At 43.9% G+C, this 27,816-nt stretch overlaps 1 protein-coding gene across 1 annotated transcript in view; it reads left to right on the forward strand.

Annotated features, from left to right (window-relative positions):
* Positions 1 to 27,816, forward strand: part of LOC139563568 (pleckstrin homology domain-containing family H member 1-like) — an 86,979-nt gene that overhangs the window by 6,257 nt on the left and 52,906 nt on the right. Inside the window, exons 2-3 of the mRNA XM_071382350.1 lie at positions 616 to 828; positions 22,019 to 22,081. Of these exons, the coding sequence (XP_071238451.1) occupies positions 676 to 828; positions 22,019 to 22,081 (216 nt within the window). The 5' untranslated portion in view covers positions 616 to 675. The remainder of the gene's footprint in view (positions 1 to 615; positions 829 to 22,018; positions 22,082 to 27,816) is intronic.

Raw genomic sequence — 27,816 nt, forward strand, 5'->3', positions numbered from 1 at the left:
CCTGTAATTAAGAAGGGATTGCCTGGCTGGGCTGGGCTGGGGAAAGCTGTGTTGGGGGCTGAGGTTGGGGATGGGGGTGGGCACTTGGCTATGCCTCGGCAACACATAATCCAAAGCTAGGGAGATCTTGATGGGGGACCAATGCTGGGGGTGGGGCACATGGACTGGGTTAGGAATTATTTGGTTAAAAAGCCGAGCCTGGCCTGCTGTGTGTGTAGTGAGAGAGGGAGCTTGTATTTAACTGTGTCATCATGCAGTCATCTCTGAGTGGTGAGTGTTTGTTTTTCTCACATTGTCCCACTGAGTCATGGGAAGTGAAGTGGGGACACTATTAAACACTATTTCCCCTCGAAGATCTTCAAAGGGTTTCACTTGTTTGCACTTAATTTTAAAAAACGTACAAAAGCTGACACATGTATTGTAACTTTTTGCTGCTCCACTCCCGTGGCCTGGCTCTGACTGTGTGTGTGTGTGTGTGTGTGTGTGTGTGTGTGTGTGTGTGTGTGTGTGTGTGTGTGTGTGTGTGTGTGTGTGTGTGTGTGTGTGTGTGTGTGTGTGTGTGTGTGTGTGTGTGTGTGTGTGTGTGTGTGTGTGTGTGTGTGTGTTGCTCTGCAGGTCCGGGTCAGTCGGTTACCAGGCGACAGGGTCCATCCGTCGGGCAGCGGTGCGGTCAACATGTCGGACGTCTTGGAGAGTGGCAGGGCGGGTGCAGGCTCCGTAGTAGGAGCGGGTAGCGTGGATTGGCAGAAGCGTTGCGTTGCCCTGGAGATGCAGCTGCTCAGGTTTCGTCTGCAGGCGGGGAAGATCCGAGAGCTGCTGGCCGAGAAGGTGAGAGAGAGGGGCATCATGGGTAATGTAGTACTATCTAAGGGAAAAGTCCCAGCAAACACACAACATTTACGTCATTTAGCAGACGCTCTTATCCAGAGCGACTTGTGCGTCCTCTGTGTTGACTCGAAGTTGTGGGCATCAACGTCATGTGCCAATGCTACTTTGTACTGTCTAAGGCAGTGTTTCTTCATCTGGTCCTGGGGACCCAAAGAAACACATATTTCATGTTTTACCTGGCACTACACACACTAATCAAGTCATTATCAAACCAGTGACTAGAATCAGGTGTGTAGTGCTTGGGCAAAAACAAAAATGTAACCCTCTTTAGGTCCCCAGGACCAGGATTAAGAAACCACTGGTGTAAGGGGAAGGTAAGAACTGTAGTGAAAATCTATTTTAGTATCACAAATCATAAAGATTTGGGATTAAGTTTTCCACACACGGAGCAGCCTTGGCACTGTGTTTTGACCTTACATTGATTTGGTGTGCATGAATGAACTGTATTGCGTTATTCACCGTTTTACATCCAACAGACCCACACGGTGTGGGAACTGGTTATGCTATGGTGACAATTCTCTGTGCTGATCTAGTGGAACAGTCGGCTGGTTTAGGAACAGTAGGCTGGTTTAATAGAACAGTAGGCTGGTTTAGAAACAGTAGGCTGGTTTGGGAACAGTAGGCTGGTTTAGGAACAGTAGGCTGGTTTAATTGAACAGTAGGCTGGTTTAGAAACAGTAGGCTGGTTTGGGAACAGTAGGCTGGTTTAGGAACAGTAGGCTCGTTTAGAAACAGTAGGTGGTTTAAGAACAGTAGACTGGTTTAGTAGAACAGTAGGCTGGTTTAGTAGAACAGTAGACTGGTTTAGTAGAACAGTAGGCTGGTTTACTAGAACAGTAGGCTGGTTTAGTAGAACAGTAGGCTGGTTTAGTAGAACAGTAGGCTGGTTTACTAGAACAGTAGGCTGGTTTAGTAGAACAGTAGGCTGGTTTAGTAGAACAGTAGGCTGGTTTAGTAGAACAGTAGGCTGGTTTAGTAGAACAGTAGGCTGGTTTATGAACAGTAGGCTGGTTTAGTAGAACAGTAGTCTGGTTTAGGAACAGCAGGTTGGTTTAGGAACAGTAGGCTGGTTTAGTAGAACAGTAGGCTGGTGTAGTAGAACAGTAGGCTGGTTTAGGAACAGTAGACTGGTTTAGTAGAACAGTAGGCTGGTTTAGAAACAGTAGACTGGTTTAGGAACAGTAGGCTGATGTAGTAGAACAGTAGGCTGGTTTAGAAACAGTAGGCTGGTTTAGGAACAGTAGGCTGGTTTAGGAACAGTAGGCTGGTTTAGGAACAGTAGGCTGGTGTAGTAGAACAGTAGGCTGGTTTAGGAACAGTAGGCTGGTGTAGTAGAACAGTAGGCTGGTTTAGAAACAGTAGGCTGGTGTAGTAGAACAGTAGGCTGGTTTAGGAACAGTAGGCTGGTTTAGGAACAGTAGGCTGGTGTAGTAGAACAGTAGGCTGGTTTAGGAACAGTAGGCTGATGTAGTAGAACAGTAGGCTGGTTTAGAAACAGTAGACTGGTTTAGGAACAGTAGGCTGATGTAGTAGAACAGTAGGCTGGTTTAGAAACAGTAGGCTGGTTTAGGAACAGTAGGCTGGTTTAGGAACAGTAGGCTGGTTTAGGAACAGTAGGCTGGTTTAGGAACAGTAGGCTGGTGTAGTAGAACAGTAGGCTGGTTTAGGAACAGTAGGCTGGTGTAGTAGAACAGTAGGCTGGTTTAGGAACATCATTTTCTTTGGCTTATTCCACTGACATAAAAGACTACCTGTGATTGGACACCTAAAACCTCCCTCCTCCTATCCCTCTTCTCCTCCCTTTTGTTGTGTCCCCCTGTTCTGCTTATAGACTCTGTCAGTCATGCTGCACTGACCTTCTGTGTTGCAACAAATGGTTAACTGTCTGGTCCTTGGCAGACAGCCCTGCACTAAAGCAGAGAAACTACTGACTCGTGTGAATGAGTGCCTGAGTGGAAATACAGGTGTGTGTGTGTGTGTGTGTGTGTGTGTGTGTGTGTGTGTGTGTGTGTGTGTGTGTGTGTGTGTGTGTGTGTGTGTGTGTGTGTGTGTGTGTGTGTGTGTGTGTGTGTGTGTGTGTGTGTGTGTGTGTGTGTGTGTGTGTGTGTGTGTGTGTGTGTGAGCGTGTGCGTGTGCGTGTGTGTGTGGAAATAGACTTTCTCTAAGCTAGATTTGTCCAGTTTCTCTACACTACGTGTTCGGAGAAAGAACCTTATAAAATAATTCCAGGAACAGCATAGCAACATTTACGAGGGATATTTCTTAGAATGTTGAATTGTAACATGAAATTAACGCTTTCTTTTGGCGTTGTCAGAATGTCATGTTTGTTCCAAAACATTCTAATAATGTTCAGAGTAACGTTGTTAGTAAGCAACCAAGTGTCAACCAAATGGAACTCACTTTGTTCAGGGACTGCTTCTTGCTAGCTGCTATGTATACAGTTGAATTCGGAAGTTTACATACACCTTAGCCAAATACATTTAAACTCAGTTTTTCACAATTCCTGACATTTAATCCTATTACAAATTCCCTGTCTTAGGTCAGTTAGGATCACCACTTTGTTTTAAGACTGTGAATTGTCAGATAAATAGTAGAGAGAATTATTTATGTCGGCTTTTATTTATTTCATCACATTCCCAGTTGGTCAGAAGTGTACATACACTCAATTAGTATTTGGTAGCATTGCCTTTAAATTGTTTAACTTGGGTCAAACGTATTGGGTAGCCTTCCACAAGCTTCCCACAATAAGTTGAGTGAATTTTGGCCCATTCCTCCAGACAGAGCTGGTGTAACTGTGTCAGGTTTGTAGGCCTCCTAGCTCGCACACGCTTTTTTAGTTCTGTCCACAGATATCTATAGGGTTGAGGTCAGGGCTTTGTGATGGCCACTCCAATACCTTGACTTTGTTGTCCTTAAGCCATTTTGCAACAACTATGGAAGTATGCTTGGGATCATTGTCAATTTGGAAGACCCATTTGCGACCAAGCTTTAACTTCCTGACTGATGTCTTGAGATGTTGCTTCAATATATCCACATATATTTCCTCCCTCATGATGCCATCTACTTTGTGAAGTGCACCAGTCCCTCCTGCAGTAAAGCACCCCCACAACATGATGCTGCCACCCCCGTGCTTCACGGATGGGATGGTGTTCTTCGGCTTGTAAGCATCCCCCTTTTTCCTCCAAACATAACGATGGTCATTATGGCCAAACAGTTCTATTTTTGTTTCATCAGACCAGAGGACATTTCTCCAAAAAGTACGATCTTTGTCCCCATGTGCAGTTGCAAACCGTAGTCTGGCTTTTTTATGGCAGTTTTGGAGCAGTGGCTTCTTCCTTGCTGAGACGCCTTTCAGGTTATGTCGATATAGGACTCGTTTTTACTGTGGATATAGATACTTTTGTACCTGTTTCCTCCAGCATCTTCACAAGGTCCTTTGCTGTTGTTCTGGGATTGATTTGCACTTTTTGCACCAAAGTACGTTCATCTCTAGGAGACAGAACGCGTCTCCTTCCTGAGCGGTATGACAGCTGCGTGGTCCCATTGTGTTTATACTTGCGTACTATTGTTTGTACAGACGAACGTGGTACCTTCAAGCATTTGGAAATTGCTCCCAAGGATGAACCAGACTTGTGGAGGTCTACAATGTTTTTCTGAGGTCTGGCTGATTTCTTTTGATTTGCCCATGATGTCAAGCAAAGAGACACTGAGTTTGAAGGTAGGCCTTGAAATACATCCACAGGTACACCTCCAATTGACTCAAATGATGTCAATTAGCATATCAGAAGCTTCTAAAGCCATGACATCATTTTCTGTATTTTTCCAAGCTGTTTAAAGGCACAGTCAATTTAGTGTATGTAAACTTCTGACCCACTGGAATTGTGATACAAGTGAAATAAGTGAAATAATCTGTCTGTAAACATCTGTTTGAAAAATTACTTGTGTCATGCATAAAGTAGATGTCCTAACCGACTTGCCAAAACTATAGTTTGTAACAAGAAATTTGTGGAGTGGTTGAAAAACAAGTTTTAATGAAGTGTATGTAAACTTCCGATTTCAATTGTATATATTGAGTTTTCACTACTCATAATAAAACCAATTATCTTTGCATTGCTTTGGTAAGGAGGACTGTATTGGTATAATTAAGCAATAAGGCACGAGGAGGTGTGGTATATGGCCAATATACCACGGCTAAGGGATGTTCTTATGTACGACGCAACGTGGAGGACCATGTTCTACTAACTGAGCCACAAAGGACCATGTTCCACTAACTGAGCCACAGAGGACCATGTTACACTAACTGAGCCACAGAGGACTATATGACTTCTGATAACACCAGGACATTTCCCTGTATCCCTGTGGCCTGTGGAGGGTCTGCTTCTCTGTCTCTTTTCAACCTATCACACACACTTCTCTACACACTAAAGCTGTGTCACAGAGACAGACAACCATTTCAAGTGGTTTTTCAGCCCAAAGTGGGTCAGTGACTAAAACATTCTTAACTTGGCAAGGGAGCGATGAGGAGCGTGAAACCATTTTACAAACACCAATAACGTGTGTGTGTGTATGGCATGGGTGTGATGCAATCTTTCCAAACAGCAATAACATGACTGACTAGCACTCAACAGTCTCCCCCTGCCCAGAGAGAACACACTCGGCAACAACACAGACCTCCACCCACCAGCTGTGTGTGTGTGTGTGTGTGTGTGTGTGTGTGTGTGTGTGTGTGTGTGTGTGTGTGTGTGTGTGTGTGTGTGTGTGTGTGTGTGTGTGTGTGTGTGTGTGTGTGTGTGTGTGTGTGTGTGTGTGTGTGTGTGCCTGTGTAAAAGTTGCCTTGCGTGCTCTTTGTAAAATAGCTGTTTTTCTATATTAGTGATGGTTAGCTAGTTACTACTTGATATGTGGTCAAGTATTCATAATGAGATTAATATCTTCCTAAAGCCTGACCCTGAAGACATAATGAGATTCATATCTTCTTTAATTTGACCCTGAGGACATAATGATATTCATATATTCTTTAAGCCTGACCCTGAGGACATGAGATTCATATCTTCCTAAAGCCTGACCCTGAGGACATAATGAGATTCATATCTTCCTAAAGCCTGACCCTGAGGACATATTGAGATTCATATCTTCCTAAAGCCTGACCCTGAGGACAAGAGATTCATATCTTCCTAAAGCCTGACCCTGAAGACATAATGAGATTCATATCTTCCTAAATCCTGACCCTGAGGACAAGAGATTCATATCTTCCTAAAGCCTGACCCTGAGGACATGAGATTCATATCTTCCTAAAGCCTGACCCTGAGGACATAATGAGATTCATATCTTCCTAAAGCCTGACCCTGAGGACATAATGAGGTTCATATCTTCCTAAAGCCTGACCCTGAGGACATGAGATTCATATCTTCCTAAAGCCTGACCCTGAGGACATGAGATTCATATCTTCCTAAAGCCTGACCCTGAGGACATGAGATTCATATCTTCCTAAAGCCTGACCCTAAGGACATAATGAGATTCATATCTTCCTAAAGCCTGACCCTGAGGACATAATGAGATTCATATCTTCCTAAAGCCTGACCCTGAAGACGTAATGAGATTCATACCTTCCTAAAGCCTGACCCTGAGGACATGAGATTCATATCTTCATAAAGCCTGACCCTGAGGACATAATGAGATTCATATCTTCCTAAAGCCTGACCCTAAGGACATAATGAGATTCATATCTTCCTAAAGCTTGACCCTGAGGACATGAGATTCATATCTTCCTAAAGCCTGACCCTGAGGACATAATGAGATTCATATCTTCTTTAAGCCTGACCCTAAGGACATAATGAGATTCATATCTTCCTAAAGCCTGACCCTGAGGACATATTGAGATTCATATCTTCCTAAAGCCTGACCCTGAGGACATAATGAGATTCATATCTTCCTAAAGCCTGACCCTGAAGACATAATGAGATTCATATCTTCCTAAAGCCTGACCCTGAGGACATAATGAGATTCATATCTTCCTAAAGCCTGACCCTGAAGACATAATGAGATTCATATCTTCCTAAAGCCTGACCCTGAGGACATAATGAGATTAACTCTGGTCAATGGGGTCACCTAGAGGGGCAGTCAATAGATGGCAAAAGGCTTCTGTCTTTGAGTGCACTGCATATAGCATGATTTGTTAAGCTAGTTTGTTTATTTCCTAATACTGTAAGGAAGCGTGTTGAGCCTTCAACCATAGAATGAGGACAGGGCAAGGGATGCTGGAAGCTATGAAATAAGCTGTTGGACTGGAAGATTAAAGAGAAAGGACTATATCTCTCTCTCTTTCTCTCCCACCCCCTCTTTCCCTGACCATCTGTCCTTTAGTCACAATTTAACCTCATGATGTCCAATTAATGATTGAGCTACAGCTTTTCACTAGTCCATGAACAGTAACAACAGCTCTCACTAACCACCAACAGCCATATCACTAACGGGTAATGATTATAGTCAGTCTCAACTGAAACACTGAGGGAGATGGATGGAGGTTGGGGGAGAACAGCCTTCTCTCTCTCTCTCTCTCTCTCTCTCTCTCTCTCTCTCTCTCTCTCTCTCTCTCTCTCTCTCTCTCTCTCTCTCTCTCTCTCTCTCTCTCTCTCGCTCTCTCGCTCTCTCTCTCTCTCACATTAAGACAGTACAGCAGTATGGCTACCCTGCTGACCAGCAGCAGGTTTCTTAGGCTCTGCAAAAAGGTGTAGAATGCAGGTATAAAGTACAAAGTCATGGGAGGATGCTTAGCTGCCTGTGTATTTCTGCTAGCTGCATTTTCAGGTTTAACCACTCAGAGTTGTCAGATATTAGTATGTTTATTTCGTTATTTCTTTATTTGGATCCCTATTAGCTTTTGCAGAAGTATCAGGTACTCTTCCCACAAAAAAACACAAAACATGACAAGTAACAAAACACTGATCGACAAGGACAGTCACACAACTACAACACATTTTTTTTTGTTAGGGTGTCTGTGTGTTAGTGTGTCTGTGTGTTAGAGTGTCTGTGTGTTAGAGTGTCTGTGTGTTAGTGTGTCTGTTTGATGGTGTGTCTGTGTGTTAGTGTGTCTGTGTGTTAGCATGTCTGTTAGTGTGTCTGTGTGTTAGTGTGTCTGTTAGTGTGTCTGTGTGTTAGTGTGTCTGTGTGTTTCTCCTCACAGTCCTCGCTGTTCCCTGAGATGTTGTTTAATCTTTTTTTAAAGGGAAATGTAAGGATTTTATCTACTTTCCCAGAGTCAGATGAACTTGTGGATACCATTTGCATGGCTCTGTGTATGAAGGAAGTTAGAGGTAGTTTTGCGCAGTGACTATGGTATCTGCTAGCATGCTAGGAGATACCATAGACTTCCAGTGATTTTGCTAAAGCTAGCACGCCTTATCCCTTTAATATGTCGTTAACCCTCGACCAAGAAAGATTGGCATGCATGTTGTTGTTGTTAGTTCTATATGTGCAGTTAATGTGTGCTGCTCTGTTTTGAGCCAGCTACAGCTTTGCTAGGTCTTTCTTTGCTGCACTTGACCAAATTACCGGACGGTAATCAAGATGGGACAAGACCCTTAATAACTAGTGCAGTTGATGTTTGTGTCAAAAACGCAGAACATCTTTTTATAACAGACACACCCCTCCCCATCTTCACAACAACTTTGTCAGTATGATTTCATCTTGATACTGTATTTGACCATCCAATGTTATATCTAGGAGTTGAGATTCTTCAACGAGGGCCTCCCGGGTGGCGCAGTGATCAAAGGCTGTGCCACCAGAGATTCTGGGTTCGAGCCCAGGCTCTGTCACAGCCGGCCGTGACCGGGAGGCCCATGGGGCGGCGCACAATTGGCCCAGCGTTGTCCGGGTTAGGGAGGGTTTGGCCGGCAGGGATATCCTTGTCTCATCGCGCATTAGCGGCTCCTGTGGCGTGCCGGGCGCAGTGCACGCTGACCAGGTCATCAGGTGTACAGTATTTCCTCCGACACATTGGTGCGGCTGGCTTCCGGGTTGGATGTACATTGTGACAAGAAGCAGTGCGGCTTGGTTCGGTTGTGTTTCGGAGGACGCATGACTCTCGACCTTCGCCTCTCCCGAGTCCGTACGGGAGTTGCAGCGATGAGACAAGACTGTAACTACCATTTGGATACCACGAAATTGGGAGAAAAAAGGGGTTTAAAAAAAAGAGATTCCTCAACGTACTCAATTGTCACACCCTTTATGCACAACTCCAGTTGAGGGTTAGGTCTTAGAGAATGTTTTGAACCAAATAAAATGCTTTTAGTTTTAGATGTATTTAAGACCAGTTTATTATTAATCACCCATTCTGATACTGACTGTAACTCCTTATTTAGAATTTCAGTGAGCACACTGGCTTTGAGGTGCTGACATGTAGAGTGGAATCATCTGCATACCTAGTCATTCTAGCTATGTGTAAGACCAGTGGTGAATCATTTGTAAAAATAGAGAAAAGTAACGGCCCAAGGCAACTGCCCTGAGGGACACCGCACTGTACATATCTGATGTTAGAGAAGCTTCCATTGAAGAACAGCTCTCTGGGTTCTGCAACCATGTGATGTCAGGTGATGTAAAGCCATAGCAAGTGAGTTTCTGCAATAACAATTTATGATCAATAATATCAAAGGCTGCATTGAAATCTAACAATACAGCTCCAACTATCATCTTATTATCCATTTATTTTAACCAATCATCTGTCATCCGAGTCAGTGCAGTACAAGTTGAGTGTCCTTCTCTATATGCATGCTGAAAGTCAGTAATTAACTTGTTCTCTGAAATATAGAATTGTATTTGGTCAAACACAATTCTCTCAATCAGTTTACTGAGAACAGGCAGCAAACTGATTGGGCGGCTGTTAGAGCCAGAAAAGGGCGCTTTACTGTTGTTTTGTAGTGTAATGACTTCAGCTTCCTTCCACGTCTATGGACACACACACTCCTTTAGGCTTTGGTTAAAGATATACCAAAATAGAGGTGGCAATACATACAGTCTGCTACCATTCTCAATAGTTTCCAATCTAGGTTGTCTATATCTGGTGGCTTGTCATTATTGATGGATAACAATAGTTTTTCCACCTCTCCCACACGAACTTGGCCAAATTCAAAACAGCAATCCCTTTTCTTCATTATTCGATTTTTTATACACAAATATGATGGTCCACTGGTTAATGTTGTCATTTCCGCTTTACTAGTGAAATAGTCATTGAAATTATTGGCAATATTAAAAGTTAATTTTTTAAATGACCCATCAACTTCAATGAACGATGGAGTTGAATTGGGTTTTCTGCCCATGATATAATTTAAGGTTCTCCAAAGTCTTTTTCTGTTATGTTTTATGTAATTTATCTTGGTTGGGTAATAGTTTAGTTGCAAAATGTCACAATTGACAGTGTGTCAGCCAATCAACCAATCAGCTGAGCAGCCTGACTTGTTTGCCACCTCATTTGCAGCATTTCTTTGAACCTTTACAATGTTTCAGTTCAACATCAATCCATGGAGCTGTAACAGTTCTCACAGTTCATATCTTAACAGGTGTTAACAGCACCGCTGTCTATCACTGAGCTCAGCTGTTATTGGATGAGATGTCTGTCTCTCGTCCAGTCTGTTATCCTGTCTGTCACTATCTCCCTGTCTGTCCTCCTCCCTCTCTGGATACTATCAGCCCTTCTGGATTCCTCAATGTAGAAAGGAGAGAAGTGTCATCACAGACTTACAGCATTACTACTCCTCTCTGCTTAACCTTCTAAACACAAGACTCCATTTTGAAAGGGAAAGGTAGGGCATTTTTATCTTATTAACGTAAAAACGGAGCATTTTAAAGGAATATATTAATCTTAGACTATGCTCTTACAATTGAGTAGCTTGGTGAAATATGACAGCTTGTTAAATGCAGCCGTAAGCAGATTCTGAAGTCAGTCAGAGTGAACAGCTTCTGGATACGTGACATAGTTGTCTCAGGCCTGGTCAGCACCTGTTGATCCCCGTGGTAACCAGGGGGGCTGGAGACAGGCACAAAGCCCTACAGACACACATGCACACACACACACACACACACACACACACACACACACACACACACACACACACACACACACACACACACACACACACACACACACACACACACACACACACACACACACACACACACACACACACACACACACACACACACACACACACACACACACACACACACACTTAGGGGCACATATACACACACTTAGGGACACAAACTTAGGGACACACACACACACAGACAAAGACACACACACACATACACACAGTACTGTGTCAGCCGTCAGCCTTCGAGGAACTTATACAGCTCAAGTCTCAGTCCCATAACCTCTGAACTCTAACCTTTGACCTCCTCTGCTTTCTAACTTGGATGTGCGAGCTACTTCAATGGAAATTACATTTTAGAAGTACCGCCTACGGCCCTTAGTTGTCATCTTGGCTTGCTAAAAAAGCTTGCTACAGTTAAAGGTTAAAGTAACGTGGTGAAGACTTTTGTTTACTCCTCTGACTCCTCTCCCACTTGGCTTGGTGATGCCTTTCTTTGGACTCATTCTAAAGTCTTTTGACCTTGAGGTGAGGAGTCATTCAACCACTAACCACTAACCACCACTAACAACCTCCTTCCCTGAGTTCCCCATCTCTACCCTAGCTTTAATCAGTGTTATTCTAGGCGTGAGTGACTGAGGCAGTGTCCTACATGGCATCATATTCCCTATATAGTGCACTACTTTTGATCACAGCCCTATGAGCCCTGGTAAAATGGACCCTGAGTGACCAACGGGTGTGAGTGGATTCCAGGAATCTGTTCTGTGCCCTTTGAAGTTTATGAGCAATAGAAGTAGAATGCTTCTAAACAATGAGGACAGAAACAAAGAAACTAAGAAGAAAAGAAGAGGGTTGAAATGCCTCTCTCCTCTCTTCTCTCCTCTCTCCTCTCTTCTCTTCTCCTCTCTTCTTTCTTCTCCTCTCTTCTCTCCTCTCTTCTCTCTTCTCTTCTTTTCTTTTCTCTCCTCTCCTCTCCTCTCCGTGTGTGTGTGTGTGTGTGTGTGTGTGTGTGTGTGTGTGTGTGTGTGTGTGTGTGTGTGTGTGTGTGTGTGTGTGTGTGTGTGTGTGTGTGTGTGTGTGTGTGTGTGTGTGTGTGTGTGTGTGTGTGTGTGTGTGTGTAAGAGAGATTTTCCAATGCCCTCCTTTTCAGAGGAGATTCTGAGCCTCCCCTGTCACAATTACTATTTTTAATTAAATCTTAGACAAACTCAACAACTCTACTCAGAGATGCTGCCATGCACAGGTTCAGGCAAGACACATCCTGCAATGTACTGTAGGCTTGCTGGAAGTTTCCCTTCAAAAATCAACATATTATTAATTCTGCGTAGTTACAGGGTTAATTATCACCATTTACAGGGTTAATTCTGCGTTGTTACAGGGTTAATTCTGCGTAGTTACAGGGTTAATTCTGCGTAGTTACAGGGTTAATTCTGCGTTGTTACAGGGTTAATTCTGCGTAGTTACCGTAGTTACAGGGCTAATTCTGCGTAGTTACAGGGTTAATTCTGCGTAGTTACAGGGCTAATTCTGCGTTGTTACATAGTTAATTCTGCGTTGTTACAGGGTTAATTCTGCGTTGTTACAGGGTTAATTCTGTGTAGTTACCGTAGTTACAGGGTTAATTCTGCGTTGTTACAGGGTTAATTCTGCGTAGTTACAGGGTTAATTCTGCGTAGTTACAGGGTTAATTCTGCGTAGTTACAGGGTTAATTCTGCGTTGTTACAGGGTTAATTCTGTGTAGTTACAGGGTTAATTCTGCGTTGTTACAGGGTTAATTCTGCGTAGTTACAGGGTTAATTCTGCGTAGTTACAGGGTTAATTCTGCGTTGTTACAGGGTTAATTCTGCAGAGTTACAGGGTTAATTCTACCTAGTTACAGGATTAATTATCACCATTTACAGGGTTAATTCTGCGTTGTTACAGGGTTAATTCTGCGTAGTTACAGGGCTAATTCTGCGTAGTTACAGGGTTAATTCTGCGTAGTTACAGGGTTAATTCTGCGTAGTTACAGGGTTAATTCTGCGTTGTTACAGGGCTAATTCTGCGTAGTTACAGGGTTAATTCTGTGTAGTTACAGGGCTAATTCTGCGTAGTTACAGGGCTAATTCTGCGTTGTTACAGGGCTAATTCTGCGTAGTTACAGGGCTAATTCTGCGTTGTTACAGGGTTAATTCTGCGTAGTTACAGGGTTAATTCTGCGTTGTTACAGGGCTAATTCTGTGTAGTTACAGGGTTAATTCTGTGTAGTTACAGGGCTAATTCTGCGTAGTTACAGGGCTAATTCTGCGTAGTTACAGGGCTAATTCTGCGTAGTTACAGGGTTAATTCTGCGTTGTTACAGGGTTAATTCTGTGTAGTTACAGGGCTAATTCTGCGTAGTTATAGGGTTAATTCTGCGTTGTTACAGGGTTAATTCTGTGTAGTTACAGGGCTAATTCTGCGTTGTTACAGGGCTAATTCTGCGTTGTTACAGGGTTAATTCTGTGTAGTTACAGGGTTAATTCTGTGTAGTTACAGGGCTAATTCTGCGTAGTTACAGGGTTAATTCTGCGTTGTTACAGGGTTAATTCTGTGTAGTTACAGGGCTAATTCTGCTTTGTTACAGGGCTAATTCTGTGTAGTTACAGGGTTAATTCTGTGTAGTTACAGGGCTAATTCTGCGTAGTTACAGGGTTAATTCTGCATTGTTACAGGGTTAATTCTGTGTAGTTACAGGGTTAATTCTGTGTAGTTACAGGGTTAATTCTGTGTAGTTACAGGGCTAATTCTGCGTTGTTACAGGGCTAATTCTGTGTAGTTACAGGGTTAATTCTGTGTAGTTACAGGGCTAATTCTGCGTTGTTACAGGGCTAATTCTGCGTTGTTACAGGGCTAATTCTGCATAGTTACAGGGCTAATTCTGCGTAGTTACAGGGTTAATTCTGCGTAGTTACAGGGTTAATTCTGCGTAGTTACAGGGTTAATTCTGAGTAGTTACAGGGTTAATTCTGCGTAGTTACAGGGTTAATTCTGCGTAGTTACAGGGCTAATTCTGCGTAGTTACAGGGTTAATTCTGCGTAGTTACAGGGTTAATTCTGCGTAGTTACAGGGCTAATTCTGCGTAGTTACAGGGCTAATTCTGCGTAGTTACAGGGTTAATTCTGCGTTGTTACAGGGTTAATTCTGCGTAGTTACAGGGTTAATTCTGCGTAGTTACAGGGTTAATTCTGCGTAGTTACAGGGTTAATTCTGCGTAGTTACAGGGCTAATTCTGCGTAGTTACAGGGCTAATTCTGCGTAGTTACAGGGTTAATTCTGCGTTGTTACAGGGTTAATTCTGCGTAGTTACAGGGTTAATTCTGCGTAGTTACAGGGTTAATTCTGCGTAGTTACAGGGTTAATTCTGCGTAGTTACAGGGTTAATTCTGCATAGTTACAGGGTTAATTCTGCGTAGTTACAGGGTTAATTCTGCGTAGTTACCGTAGTTACAGGGCTAATTCTGCGTAGTTACAGGGTTAATTCTGCATAGTTACCGTAGTTACAGGGTTAATTCTGCGTAGTTACAGGGTTAATTCTACATAGTTACAGGGTTAATTTTGCGTAGTTACAGGGTTAATTCTGCGTAGTTACAAGGCTAATTCTGCGTAGTTACAGGGTTAATTATGTGTAGTTACAGGGTTAATTCTGCATAGTTACCGTAGTTACAGGGCTAAGTCTGTGTAGTTACAGGGCTAATTCTGCATATTTACAGGATTAATTATGCGTAGTTACAGGGTTAATTCTGCGTAGTTACAGGGTTAATTCTGCGTAGTTACAGGGCTAAATCTGCGTAGTTACAGGGTTAATTCTGCGTAGTTACAATACTAATTCTGCGTAGTTACAGGGCTAAATCTGCGTAGTTACAGGGTTAATTCTGCGTAGTTACCGTAGTTACAGGGCTAATTCTGTGTAGTTACAGGGCTAATTCTGCATAGTTACAGGATTAATTATGCGTAGTTACAGGGTTAGTTCTGCGTAGTTACAGGGTTAATTCTGCGTAGTTACAAGGCTAAATCTGCGTAGTTACAGGGTTAATTCTGCGTAGTTACAGTGCTAATTCTGCGTAGTTACAGGGTTAATTCTGCGTAGTTACCGTAGTTACAGGGTTAATTCTGCATAGTTACAGGATTAATTATGCGTAGTTACAGGATTAATTCTGCGTATTTACAGGGTTAAAACATAAATAAGTCAAATGTTAACAGTTTAGACATTCATTCTGAGTGGTTAAGGTTAGGGCTATAGTTTGGGGAAGGCTTGAAACAAAATAATAAAAACTATGCGCTATTGGCATCGAGTATCATCAAGTTTTTTCACAGCTTGCTAAGGCTTGCTATATATCCACGTTCTCAGGACCTTTTCAAACGTCAGAAATCAAAGTCTATTTCTAGTGATCAGGCTGCTAGGCTAGCACGGACTCACATCCTACATGGTACTGTAGACTAGCACGGACTCACATCCTACATGGTACTGTAGACTAGTACGGACTCACATCCTACATGGTACTGTAGACTAGCACGGACTCACATCCTACATAGTACTGTAGGCTAGCACGGACTCACATCCTACATAGTACTGTAGACTAGCACGGACTCACATCCTACATGGTACTGTAGTCTAGCACGGACTCACATCCTACATAGTACTGTAGACTAGTACGGACTCACATCCTACATAGTACTGTAGACTAGCACGGACTCACATCCTACATAGTACTGTAGACTAGTACGGACTCACATCCTACATAGTACTGTAGACTAGCACGGACTCACATCCTACATAGTACTGTAGACTAGCACGGACTCACATCCTACATAGTACTGTAGACTAGCACAGACTCACATCCTACATGGTACTGTAGTCTAGCACGGACTCACATCCTACATAGTACTGTAGACTAGTACGGACTCACATCCTACATAGTACTGTAGACTAGCACGGACTCACATCCTACATAGTACTGTAGACTAGCACGGACTCACATCCTACATAGTACTGTAGACTAGTACGGACTCACATCCTACATAGTACTGTAGACTAGCACGGACTCACATCCTACATAGTACTGTAGGCTAGCACGGACTCACATCCTACATGGTACTGTAGACTAGCACGGACTCACATCCTACATGGTACTGTAGACTAGCACGGACTCACATCCTACATAGTACTGTAGGCTAGCACGGACTCACATCCTACATGGTACTGTAGGCTAGCACGGACTCACATCCTACATAGTACTGTAGGCTAGCACGGACTCACATCCTACATAGTACTGTAGACTAGCACGGACTCACATCCTACATAGTACTGTAGACTAGCACGGACTCACATCCTACATAGTACTGTAGACTAGCACAGACTCACATCCTACATGGTACTGTAGTCTAGCACGGACTCACATCCTACATAGTACTGTAGACTAGTACGGACTCACATCCTACATAGTACTGTAGACTAGCACGGACTCACATCCTACATAGTACTGTAGACTAGCACGGACTCACATCCTACATAGTACTGTAGACTAGTACGGACTCACATCCTACATAGTACTGTAGACTAGCACGGACTCACATCCTACATAGTACTGTAGGCTAGCACGGACTCACATCCTACATGGTACTGTAGACTAGCACGGACTCACATCCTACATGGTACTGTAGACTAGCACGGACTCACATCCTACATAGTACTGTAGGCTAGCACGGACTCACATCCTACATGGTACTGTAGGCTAGCACGGACTCACATCCTACATAGTACTGTAGGCTAGCACGGACTCACATCCTACATAGTACTGTAGACTAGCACGGACTCACATCCTACATAGTACTGTAGACTAGCACGGACTCACATCCTACATAGTACTGTAGGCTAGCACGGACTCACATCCTACATAGTACTGTAGACTAGCACGGACTCACATCCTACATAGTACTGTAGACTAGCACGGACTCACATCCTACATGGTACTGTAGTCTAGCACGGACTCACATCCTACATAGTACTGTAGGCTAGCACGGACTCACATCCTACATGGTACTGTAGTCTAGCACGGACTCACATCCTACATGGTACTGTAGTCTAGCACGGACTCACATCCTACATAGTACTGTAGGCTAGCACGGACTCACATCCTACATGGTACTGTAGACTAGCACGGACTCACATCCTACATGGTACTGTAGGCTAGCACGGACTCACATCCTACATAGTACTGTAGACTAGCACGGACTCACATCCTACATGGTACTGTAGACTAGCACGGACTCACATCCTACATGGTACTGTAGGCTAGCACGGACTCACATCCTACATAGTACTGTAGGCTAGCACAGACTCACATCCTACATAGTACTGTAGACTAGCACGGACTCACATCCTACATAGTACTGTAGACTAGCACGGACTCACATCCTACATAGTACTGTAGACTAGCACGGACTCACATCCTACATAGTACTGTAGACTAGCACGGACTCACATCCTACATAGTACTGTAGACTAGCACAGACTCACATCCTACATGGTACTGTAGTCTAGCACGGACTCACATCCTACATAGTACTGTAGACTAGTACGGACTCACATCCTACATAGTACTGTAGACTAGCACGGACTCACATCCTACATAGTACTGTAGACTAGCACGGACTCACATCCTACATAGTACTGTAGACTAGCACGGACTCACATCCTACATAGTACTGTAGACTAGTACGGACTCACATCCTACATAGTACTGTAGACTAGCACGGACTCACATCCTACATAGTACTGTAGGCTAGCACGGACTCACATCCTACATGGTACTGTAGACTAGCACGGACTCACATCCTACATAGTACTGTAGGCTAGCACGGACTCACATCCTACATGGTACTGTAGGCTAGCACGGACTCACATCCTACATAGTACTGTAGGCTAGCACGGACTCACATCCTACATAGTACTGTAGACTAGCACGGACTCACATCCTACATAGTACTGTAGACTAGCACGGACTCACATCCTACATAGTACTGTAGGCTAGCACGGACTCACATCCTACATAGTACTGTAGACTAGCTCGGACTCACATCCTACATAGTACTGTAGACTAGTACGGACTCACATCCTACATAGTACTGTAGACTAGCACGGACTCACATCCTACATGGTACTGTAGTCTAGCACGGACTCACATCCTACATAGTACTGTAGGCTAGCACGGACTCACATCCTACATGGTACTGTAGTCTAGCACGGACTCACATCCTACATGGTACTGTAGTCTAGCACGGACTCACATCCTACATAGTACTGTAGGCTAGCACGGACTCACATCCTACATGGTACTGTAGACTAGCACGGACTCACATCCTACATGGTACTGTAGGCTAGCACGGACTCACATCCTACATAGTACTGTAGACTAGCACGGACTCACATCCTACATGGTACTGTAGACTAGCACGGACTCACATCCTACATGGTACTGTAGGCTAGCACGGACTCACATCCTACATGGTACTGTAGACTAGCACGGACTCACATCCTACATGGTACTGTAGGCTAGCACGGACTCACATCCTACATAGTACTGTAGACTAGCACGGACTCACATCCTACATAGTACTGTAGGCTAGCACGGACTCACATCCTACATAGTACTGTAGACTAGCACGGACTCACATCCTACATAGTACTGTAGGCTAGCACGGACTCACATCCTACATAGTACTGTAGACTAGCACGGACTCACATCCTACATAGTACTGTAGACTAGTACGGACTCACATCCTACATAGTACTGTAGACTAGCACGGACTCACTTCCTACATGGTACTGTAGACTAGCACGGACTCAGATCCTACATGGTACTGTAGACTAGCACGGACTCACATCCTACATAGTACTGTAGGCTAGCACGGACTCACATCCTACATAGTACTGTAGACTAGCACGGACTCACATCCTACATAGTACTGTAGTCTAGCACGGACTCACATCCTACATGGTACTGTAGACTAGCACGGACTCACATCCTACATAGTACTGTAGACTAGTACGGACTCACATCCTACATAGTACTGTAGACTAGTACGGACTCACATCCTACATAGTACTGTAGACTAGTACGGACTCACATCCTACATAGTACTGTAGACTAGCACGGACTCACCTCCTACATGGTACTGTAGACTAGCACGGACTCACATCCTACATAGTACTGTAGACTAGCACGGACTCACATCCTACATAGTACTGTAGGCTAGCACGGACTCACATCCTACATAGTACTGTAGACTAGCACGGACTCACATCCTACATAGTACTGTAGACTAGTACGGACTCACATCCTACATAGTACTGTAGACTAGCACGGACTCACTTCCTACATGGTACTGTAGACTAGCACGGACTCACATCCTACATAGTACTGTAGACTAGCACGGACTCACATCCTACATGGTACTGTAGACTAGCACGGACTCACATCCTACATGGTACTGTAGACTAGTACGGACTCACATCCTACATAGTACTGTAGACTAGCACGGACTCACATCCTACATAGTACTGTAGACTAGTACGGACTCACATCCTACATAGTACTGTAGACTAGCACGGACTCACATCCTACATGGTACTGTAGTCTAGCACGGACTCACATCCTACATGGTACTGTAGACTAGCACGGACTCACATCCTACATAGTACTGTAGACTAGCACAGACTCACATCCTACATGGTACTGTAGACTAGCACGGACTCACATCCTACATAGTACTGTAGACTAGCACGGACTCACATCCTACATGGTACTGTAGACTAGCACGGACTCACATCCTACATGGTACTGTAGGCTAGCACGGACTCACATCCTACATAGTACTGTAGACTAGCACGGACTCACATCCTACATAGTACTGTAGGCTAGCACGGACTCACATCCTACATAGTACTGTAGACTAGCACGGACTCACATCCTACATAGTACTGTAGGCTAGCACGGACTCACATCCTACATAGTACTGTAGACTAGCACGGACTCACATCCTACATAGTACTGTAGACTAGTACGGACTCACATCCTACATAGTACTGTAGACTAGCACGGACTCACTTCCTACATGGTACTGTAGACTAGCACGGACTCAGATCCTACATGGTACTGTAGACTAGCACGGACTCACATCCTACATAGTACTGTAGGCTAGGACGGACTCACATCCTACATAGTACTGTAGACTAGCACGGACTCACATCCTACATAGTACTGTAGTCTAGCACGGACTCACATCCTACATGGTACTGTAGACTAGCACGGACTCACATCCTACATAGTACTGTAGACTAGTACGGACTCACATCCTACATAGTACTGTAGACTAGTACGGACTCACATCCTACATAGTACTGTAGACTAGTACGGACTCACATCCTACATAGTACTGTAGACTAGCACGGACTCACTTCCTACATGGTACTGTAGACTAGCACGGACTCACATCCTACATAGTACTGTAGACTAGCACGGACTCACATCCTACATAGTACTGTAGGCTAGCACGGACTCACATCCTACATAGTACTGTAGACTAGCACGGACTCACATCCTACATAGTACTGTAGACTAGTACGGACTCACATCCTACATAGTACTGTAGACTAGCACGGACTCACTTCCTACATGGTACTGTAGACTAGCACGGACTCACATCCTACATAGTACTGTAGACTAGCACGGACTCACATCCTACATGGTACTGTAGACTAGCACGGACTCACATCCTACATGGTACTGTAGACTAGTACGGACTCACATCCTACATAGTACTGTAGACTAGCACGGACTCACATCCTACATAGTACTGTAGACTAGTACGGACTCACATCCTACATAGTACTGTAGACTAGCACGGACTCACATCCTACATGGTACTGTAGTCTAGCACGGACTCACATCCTACATGGTACTGTAGACTAGCACGGACTCACATCCTACATAGTACTGTAGACTAGCACAGACTCACATCCTACATGGTACTGTAGACTAGCACGGACTCACATCCTACATAGTACTGTAGACTAGCACGGACTCACATCCTACATGGTACTGTAGACTAGCACGGACTCACATCCTACATAGTACTGTAGACTAGCACGGACTCACATCCTACATAGTACTGTAGACTAGTACGGACTCACATCCTACATAGTACTGTAGGCTAGCATACAGACTCCTCTTTTAGATCTATAGACTACCATGGTGGACAGACATGTCTCAGCTATATTTATGGTCTGTAACACACACAGTATCCAGAGACACACACCAGCACAGTATAGGGCAATGTCTGGCCCTACTCCACTATAGGATCAACTTAGTTTCAGATGGTTTTCCTGGAACCCCTCTGATGACCTTGCCTGATAATGTTCAATGAGTCATTATTCAGTTTGACTACATGCTGTGAGGAGGAATGTCTGAGTTGAATGGGTTTTGAGGAATTGGACTCAGAAGGTTGACAAACCAAAGTTCCTCCCTCCTCTACCCCCTCTCCTCCCTCCTCTCCCCCCCACAGTCACTCGCCACTCACCTTTCAAATTTCCTGTGAGGGGGACGACGCTTAAGAACTATTGTTGTGGGGGATTAGTCAGTTTGTGTGTGTGTGTGTGCGTGTGTGTGTGTGTGTGTGTGTGTGTGTGTGTGTGTGTGTGTGTGTGTGTGTGTGTGTGTGTGTGTGTGTGTGTGTGTGTGTGTGTGTGTGCGTGCGTGCGTGCGTGCGTGCGTGCGTGCGTGCGTGCGTGCGTGCGTGTGTGTGTGCATGCGTGTACTGTGTGTGTTACAGACCATAAATATGTCTGAGACATGTCTGTCCACCATGGTAGTCTATAGATCTAACAGAGGAGTCTGTGTGCTAGCCTACATTGCAGACACACACACACACACACACTGGATTTTCCCGTGACCCCCTTCAACCCCATACTGAGACAGCTGACCCGTAGGAAGAAGTAACCATGGCAACCTGTGTGTCCCCTAGATGCAGGAGTTGGAGCTGAGGGTGACAGAGTCTGACCAACGGGCTGAGAGTGCTGAGAAACAGGTACAGTACAGTAACAGTCTGCCAACCACATTTTACAATCACAGCTTCTGTAGGCTTGAGTAGCTTTCTCCCTCTCTCTCTCTCTCTCTCTCTCTCTCTCTCTCTCTCTCTCTCTCTCTCTCTCTCTCAATTCAATTCAATTGACTTTATTGACATGGCAAGTTATTATTACTTACATTGTCAAAGTATACATATCGAAAAATTTAAATAAAATATATATGTATATATATACACAAAATATATATATATTTATATATAAATAAATGGTGGGATTAACAGCAATAATAATAGTAGTAGTGGACATGGGATTACCATTAATAACAGCTACAACAACAATATTAATCAGAACAACAATACATTAAAGCAACAGTAGTAGACCAGTGTCAACATGACTGAGAAGACACATGACCTGGTACGAAAGACAAAACAAAACTAAGCTAAATGGGAAATATTATCAACATTACTTTGCATTTTTCACTGGCTGTCCCTCAGGCTGTGGCAGGAGGACACATATTTGGCTGCCAAAACTGCACATTTTGGCTTTTCACCCAATAAATATTTGAATTTTTCTTCATCTTTTATAGTTTCAAATTCTTTGTATTGAATTATAATTTTGGGAAAGAAATATGCTCTTAGGTCTGAGTATTTGTCACAGTGTAGTAGGAAATGCACTTCTGTCTCTACCTCTCCCCTGGAGCAGAGTGAGCACAGCCTGTCCTCCCTGGGCAGCCAGGTTTGTCTGTGACGACCGGTCTCTATAGCCAGACTGTGCTCACTGAGTCTGTACCTAGTCAATGTTTTCCTCAGTTTTCTATCAGTCACAGTGGTCAGATAGTCTGCCACCATGTACTGTCTGTTTAGAGCCAAATAGCATTGAAGTTTACTTTGATTTTTTGTGGTGTCTTTCCAATAGGTTATATATTTTTCTTTTTGTTTTGTGATGATTTGGTTGGGCCAGATTTTCTGAGGGCTGTCCCGAGGCTCTATGGGGTTGGTTTGGGTTGGTGAACTGAGCCTCAGAACCAGCTGGCTGAGGGGACTCTTCTCTGGTTTCATCTCTTGACATTGTAGAGCTGTGTGATGGAATGTTTTAGGGTCACTTGTTTTTAGATGGATGTAAAATTTGATGGCTCTTTTTTCTATTCGAATGAGGAGGGGATATTGGCCCAATTCTGCCCTACATGCGTTATTTGGAGTTTTTCTTTGTACTTGCAATACAGTCTTGCAAAACTCTGCATGCAATACTTCAATTGGATGTTTGTCCCATTTAGTAAATTCATTATTAGACAGCGGACCCCATACTTCACTGCCATATAGAGCAATTGGTTCTATAACTGATTGAAAAATTTTGAGCCAGATTCTAATTGGAATTTCAATTTTGATGTTCCTTTTAATGGCATAGAATGCTCTTCTTGCTTTGTCTCTCAGCTCATTCACAGCCATGTGAAAGCTACCTGTGTTGCTGATATTTAGTCCTAGATATGTGTAGTTTTTGGTGTGTTCTAATAGAACTGTGTCCAAATAGAATTTATATTTGTCATCCTTATTTCCGGACCTTTTTTGGAATATCATTATATTTGTTTTTTTTAGGTTAACGGTCAGAGCCCAAGTCTGACAGAACCTGTGAAGATGATCTAGGTGTTGCTGTAACCCCTCTTTAGTGGGAGACAGCAGCACCAGGTCATCTGCGTACAGCAGACACTTGATTTCAGTGTTGTGTAGGGTGATACCAGGTGCTGCCGATTCTTCTAATGTTTTTGCCAATTCATTAATGTAGATGTTAAATAATGTTGGACTTATTGGGCAGCCCTGTTTCACTCCCCGCCCCTGAGAGAAGAAGTCTGTTTGCTTGTTGCCAATTTTAACCGCACATTTGTTTTTAGTGTACATTGATTTAATAAAATCATATGTTTTCCCTCCAATACCACTTTCTATTAGTTTATAAAAAAGACCTTCGTGCCAAATTGAATCAAATGCTTTCTTGAAATCTACAAAACACGAGTAGATTTTGCCTTTGTTTTGGTTAACTTGTTTATCAATTAGAGTGTGGAGGGTGTAAATGTGGTCTGTTGTACGATAATTTTTTAGAAATCCAATCTGGCTTCTGCTCAGGACGTTGTGTTCGTCAAGGAAATGACGGACTCACATCCTACATAGTACTGTAGACTAGCACGGACTCACATCCTACATAGTACTGTAGACTAGCACGGACTCACATCCTACATGGTACTGTAGTCTAGCACGGACTCACATCCTACATAGTACTGTAGGCTAGCACGGACTCACATCCTACATGGTACTGTAGTCTAGCACGGACTCACATCCTACATGGTACTGTAGTCTAGCACGGACTCACATCCTACATAGTACTGTAGGCTAGCACGGACTCACATCCTACATGGTACTGTAGACTAGCACGGACTCACATCCTACATGGTACTGTAGGCTAGCACGGACTCACATCCTACATAGTACTGTAGACTAGCACGGACTCACATCCTACATGGTACTGTAGACTAGCACGGACTCACATCCTACATGGTACTGTAGGCTAGCACGGACTCACATCCTACATAGTACTGTAGGCTAGCACGGACTCACATCCTACATAGTACTGTAGACTAGCACGGACTCACATCCTACATAGTACTGTAGACTAGCACGGACTCACATCCTACATAGTACTGTAGACTAGCACGGACTCACATCCTACATAGTACTGTAGACTAGCACGGACTCACATCCTACATAGTACTGTAGATTAGCACAGACTCACATCCTACATGGTACTGTAGTCTAGCACGGACTCACATCCTACATAGTACTGTAGACTAGTACGGACTCACATCCTACATAGTACTGTAGACTAGCACGGACTCACATCCTACATAGTACTGTAGACTAGCACGGACTCACATCCTACATAGTACTGTAGACTAGTACGGACTCACATCCTACATAGTACTGTAGACTAGCACGGACTCACATCCTACATAGTACTGTAGGCTAGCACGGACTCACATCCTACATGGTACTGTAGACTAGCACGGACTCACATCCTACATAGTACTGTAGGCTAGCACGGACTCACATCCTACATGGTACTGTAGGCTAGCACGGACTCACATCCTACATAGTACTGTAGGCTAGCACGGACTCACATCCTACATAGTACTGTAGACTAGCACGGACTCACATCCTACATAGTACTGTAGACTAGCACGGACTCACATCCTACATAGTACTGTAGGCTAGCACGGACTCACATCCTACATAGTACTGTAGACTAGCTCGGACTCACATCCTACATAGTACTGTAGACTAGTACGGACTCACATCCTACATAGTACTGTAGACTAGCACGGACTCACATCCTACATGGTACTGTAGTCTAGCACGGACTCACATCCTACATAGTACTGTAGGCTAGCACGGACTCACATCCTACATGGTACTGTAGTCTAGCACGGACTCACATCCTACATGGTACTGTAGTCTAGCACGGACTCACATCCTACATAGTACTGTAGGCTAGCACGGACTCACATCCTACATGGTACTGTAGACTAGCACGGACTCACATCCTACATGGTACTGTAGGCTAGCACGGACTCACATCCTACATAGTACTGTAGACTAGCACGGACTCACATCCTACATGGTACTGTAGACTAGCACGGACTCACATCCTACATGGTACTGTAGGCTAGCACGGACTCACATCCTACATGGTACTGTAGACTAGCACGGACTCACATCCTACATGGTACTGTAGGCTAGCACGGACTCACATCCTACATAGTACTGTAGACTAGCACGGACTCACATCCTACATAGTACTGTTTTAACCTACAATTTTAACCGCACATTTGTTTTTAGTGTACATTGATTTAATAAAATCATATGTTTTCCCTCCAATACCACTTTCTATTAGTTTATAAAAAAGACCTTCGTGCCAAATTGAATCAAATGCTTTCTTGAAATCTACAAAACACGAGTAGATTTTGCCTTTGTTTTGGTTAACTTGTTTATCAATTAGAGTGTGGAGGGTGTAAATGTGGTCTGTTGTACGATAATTTTTTAGAAATCCAATCTGGCTTCTGCTCAGGACGTTGTGTTCGTCAAGGAAATGATGTAGTCTGCTATTTATAATACTGCAGAGAATTTTCCCCAAGTTGCTGTTAACGCATATTCCTCTGTAATTATTTGGGTCAAATTTGTCTCCATTTTTATAGATTGGTGTGATCAATCCCTGGTTCCAAATATCGGGGAAAATACCTGCAGTGAGGATAATGTTGAAGAGTTTGAGTATAGCCAATTTGAATTTGTGGTCTGTATATTTGATCATTTCATTTAAAATCCCATCAGCACCACAGGCCTTTTTGGGTTGGAGATTGCATATTTTTTCCAATAATTCTTCTTCTGTAATTTGGGTATCCACAGGATTCTGATAGTCTTTGACTGCTAATTCAAGGATTTGTAATTTATCTTGTATATCTTTTTGTTCTGGGCTCTTTGTTATATTGCTGTAGAGGTTTGCAAAGTGATTTCTCCACATATCCCCATTTTGGATAGCCAACTCCTCATGATGAGGTTTGTTTAATTTATTCCAATTCTCCCAGAAGTGGTTTGATTCTATGGATTCCTCAATTCCATCCAGCTGATTTCTAATGTGCTGTTCCTTTTTTGTTCTTAGGGTGCGTTTGTATTGCTTCAGTGTTTCCCCATATTGAAGGCGTATATGTTATGCAGGTGAATGAGGACCCAAAAGCGACGTAATAGAAACAGAGTCTTTATTCCAGTATCAAACAAACAATGATTCTCCTGGATATATCAAAGGTAAATCCAAAACAGGAAACTGAAATCCTCTCGTCAGTAGAGAGGAACGACAGGAGACGCGACCACAGACTGCAGGTCGCTTCAGGAAGGCACAGGCCGTAGCTGACATAGACACCTGCTCACACGCAGCATCTGAAGAAGGCAAAAACACGACAGGGCGGAACAAGGACACAGGAACAGCAAACCTCAAACAAGAATCCGACAAGGACAGAAGCGGAAAACAGAGGGAGAAATAGGGCCTCTAATCAGAGGGCAAAATAGGGGACAGGTGTGAAAGAGTAAATGAGGTCGTTAGGAGAATGAGAAACAGCTGGGAGCAGGAACGGAACGATAGAGAGAGAGAGCGAGAGAGGGAAAGAGGAAGGGGGAGAGAGAGGGATAGAAAGAGGGAAAGAACCTAATAAGACCAGCAGAGGGAAGCACAGGGACAAGACATGATGATCAAAGACAAAACATGACAGTACCCCCCCACTCACCGAGCGCCTCCTGGCGCACTCGAGGAGGAACCCTGGCGGCAACGAAGGAAATCATCAATCAACGAACGGTCCAGCACGTCCCGAGATGGAACCCAACTCCTCTCCTCAGGACCGTAACCCTCCCAATCCACTAAGTACTGGTGACCACGTCCCCGAGAACGCATGTCCATGATCTTCCGTACCTTGTAAATAGGTGCGCCCTCGACAAGGACGGGGGGGGGGGGAGGGAAGACGAACGGGGGCGCGAAGAAAAGGCTTGACACAGGAGACATGGAAGACAGGGTGGACGCGACGAAGATGTCGCGGAAGAAGCAGTCGCACGGCGACAGGATTGACGACCTGAGAGACACGAAACGGACCAATGAACCGCGGAGTCAACTTGCGAGAAGCTGTCGTAAGGGGAAGGTTACGAGTGGAAAG

This window comes from Salvelinus alpinus, chromosome 34, assembly GCF_045679555.1.
Source record: "Salvelinus alpinus chromosome 34, SLU_Salpinus.1, whole genome shotgun sequence".
Classification (NCBI taxonomy): domain Eukaryota; kingdom Metazoa; phylum Chordata; class Actinopteri; order Salmoniformes; family Salmonidae; genus Salvelinus; species Salvelinus alpinus.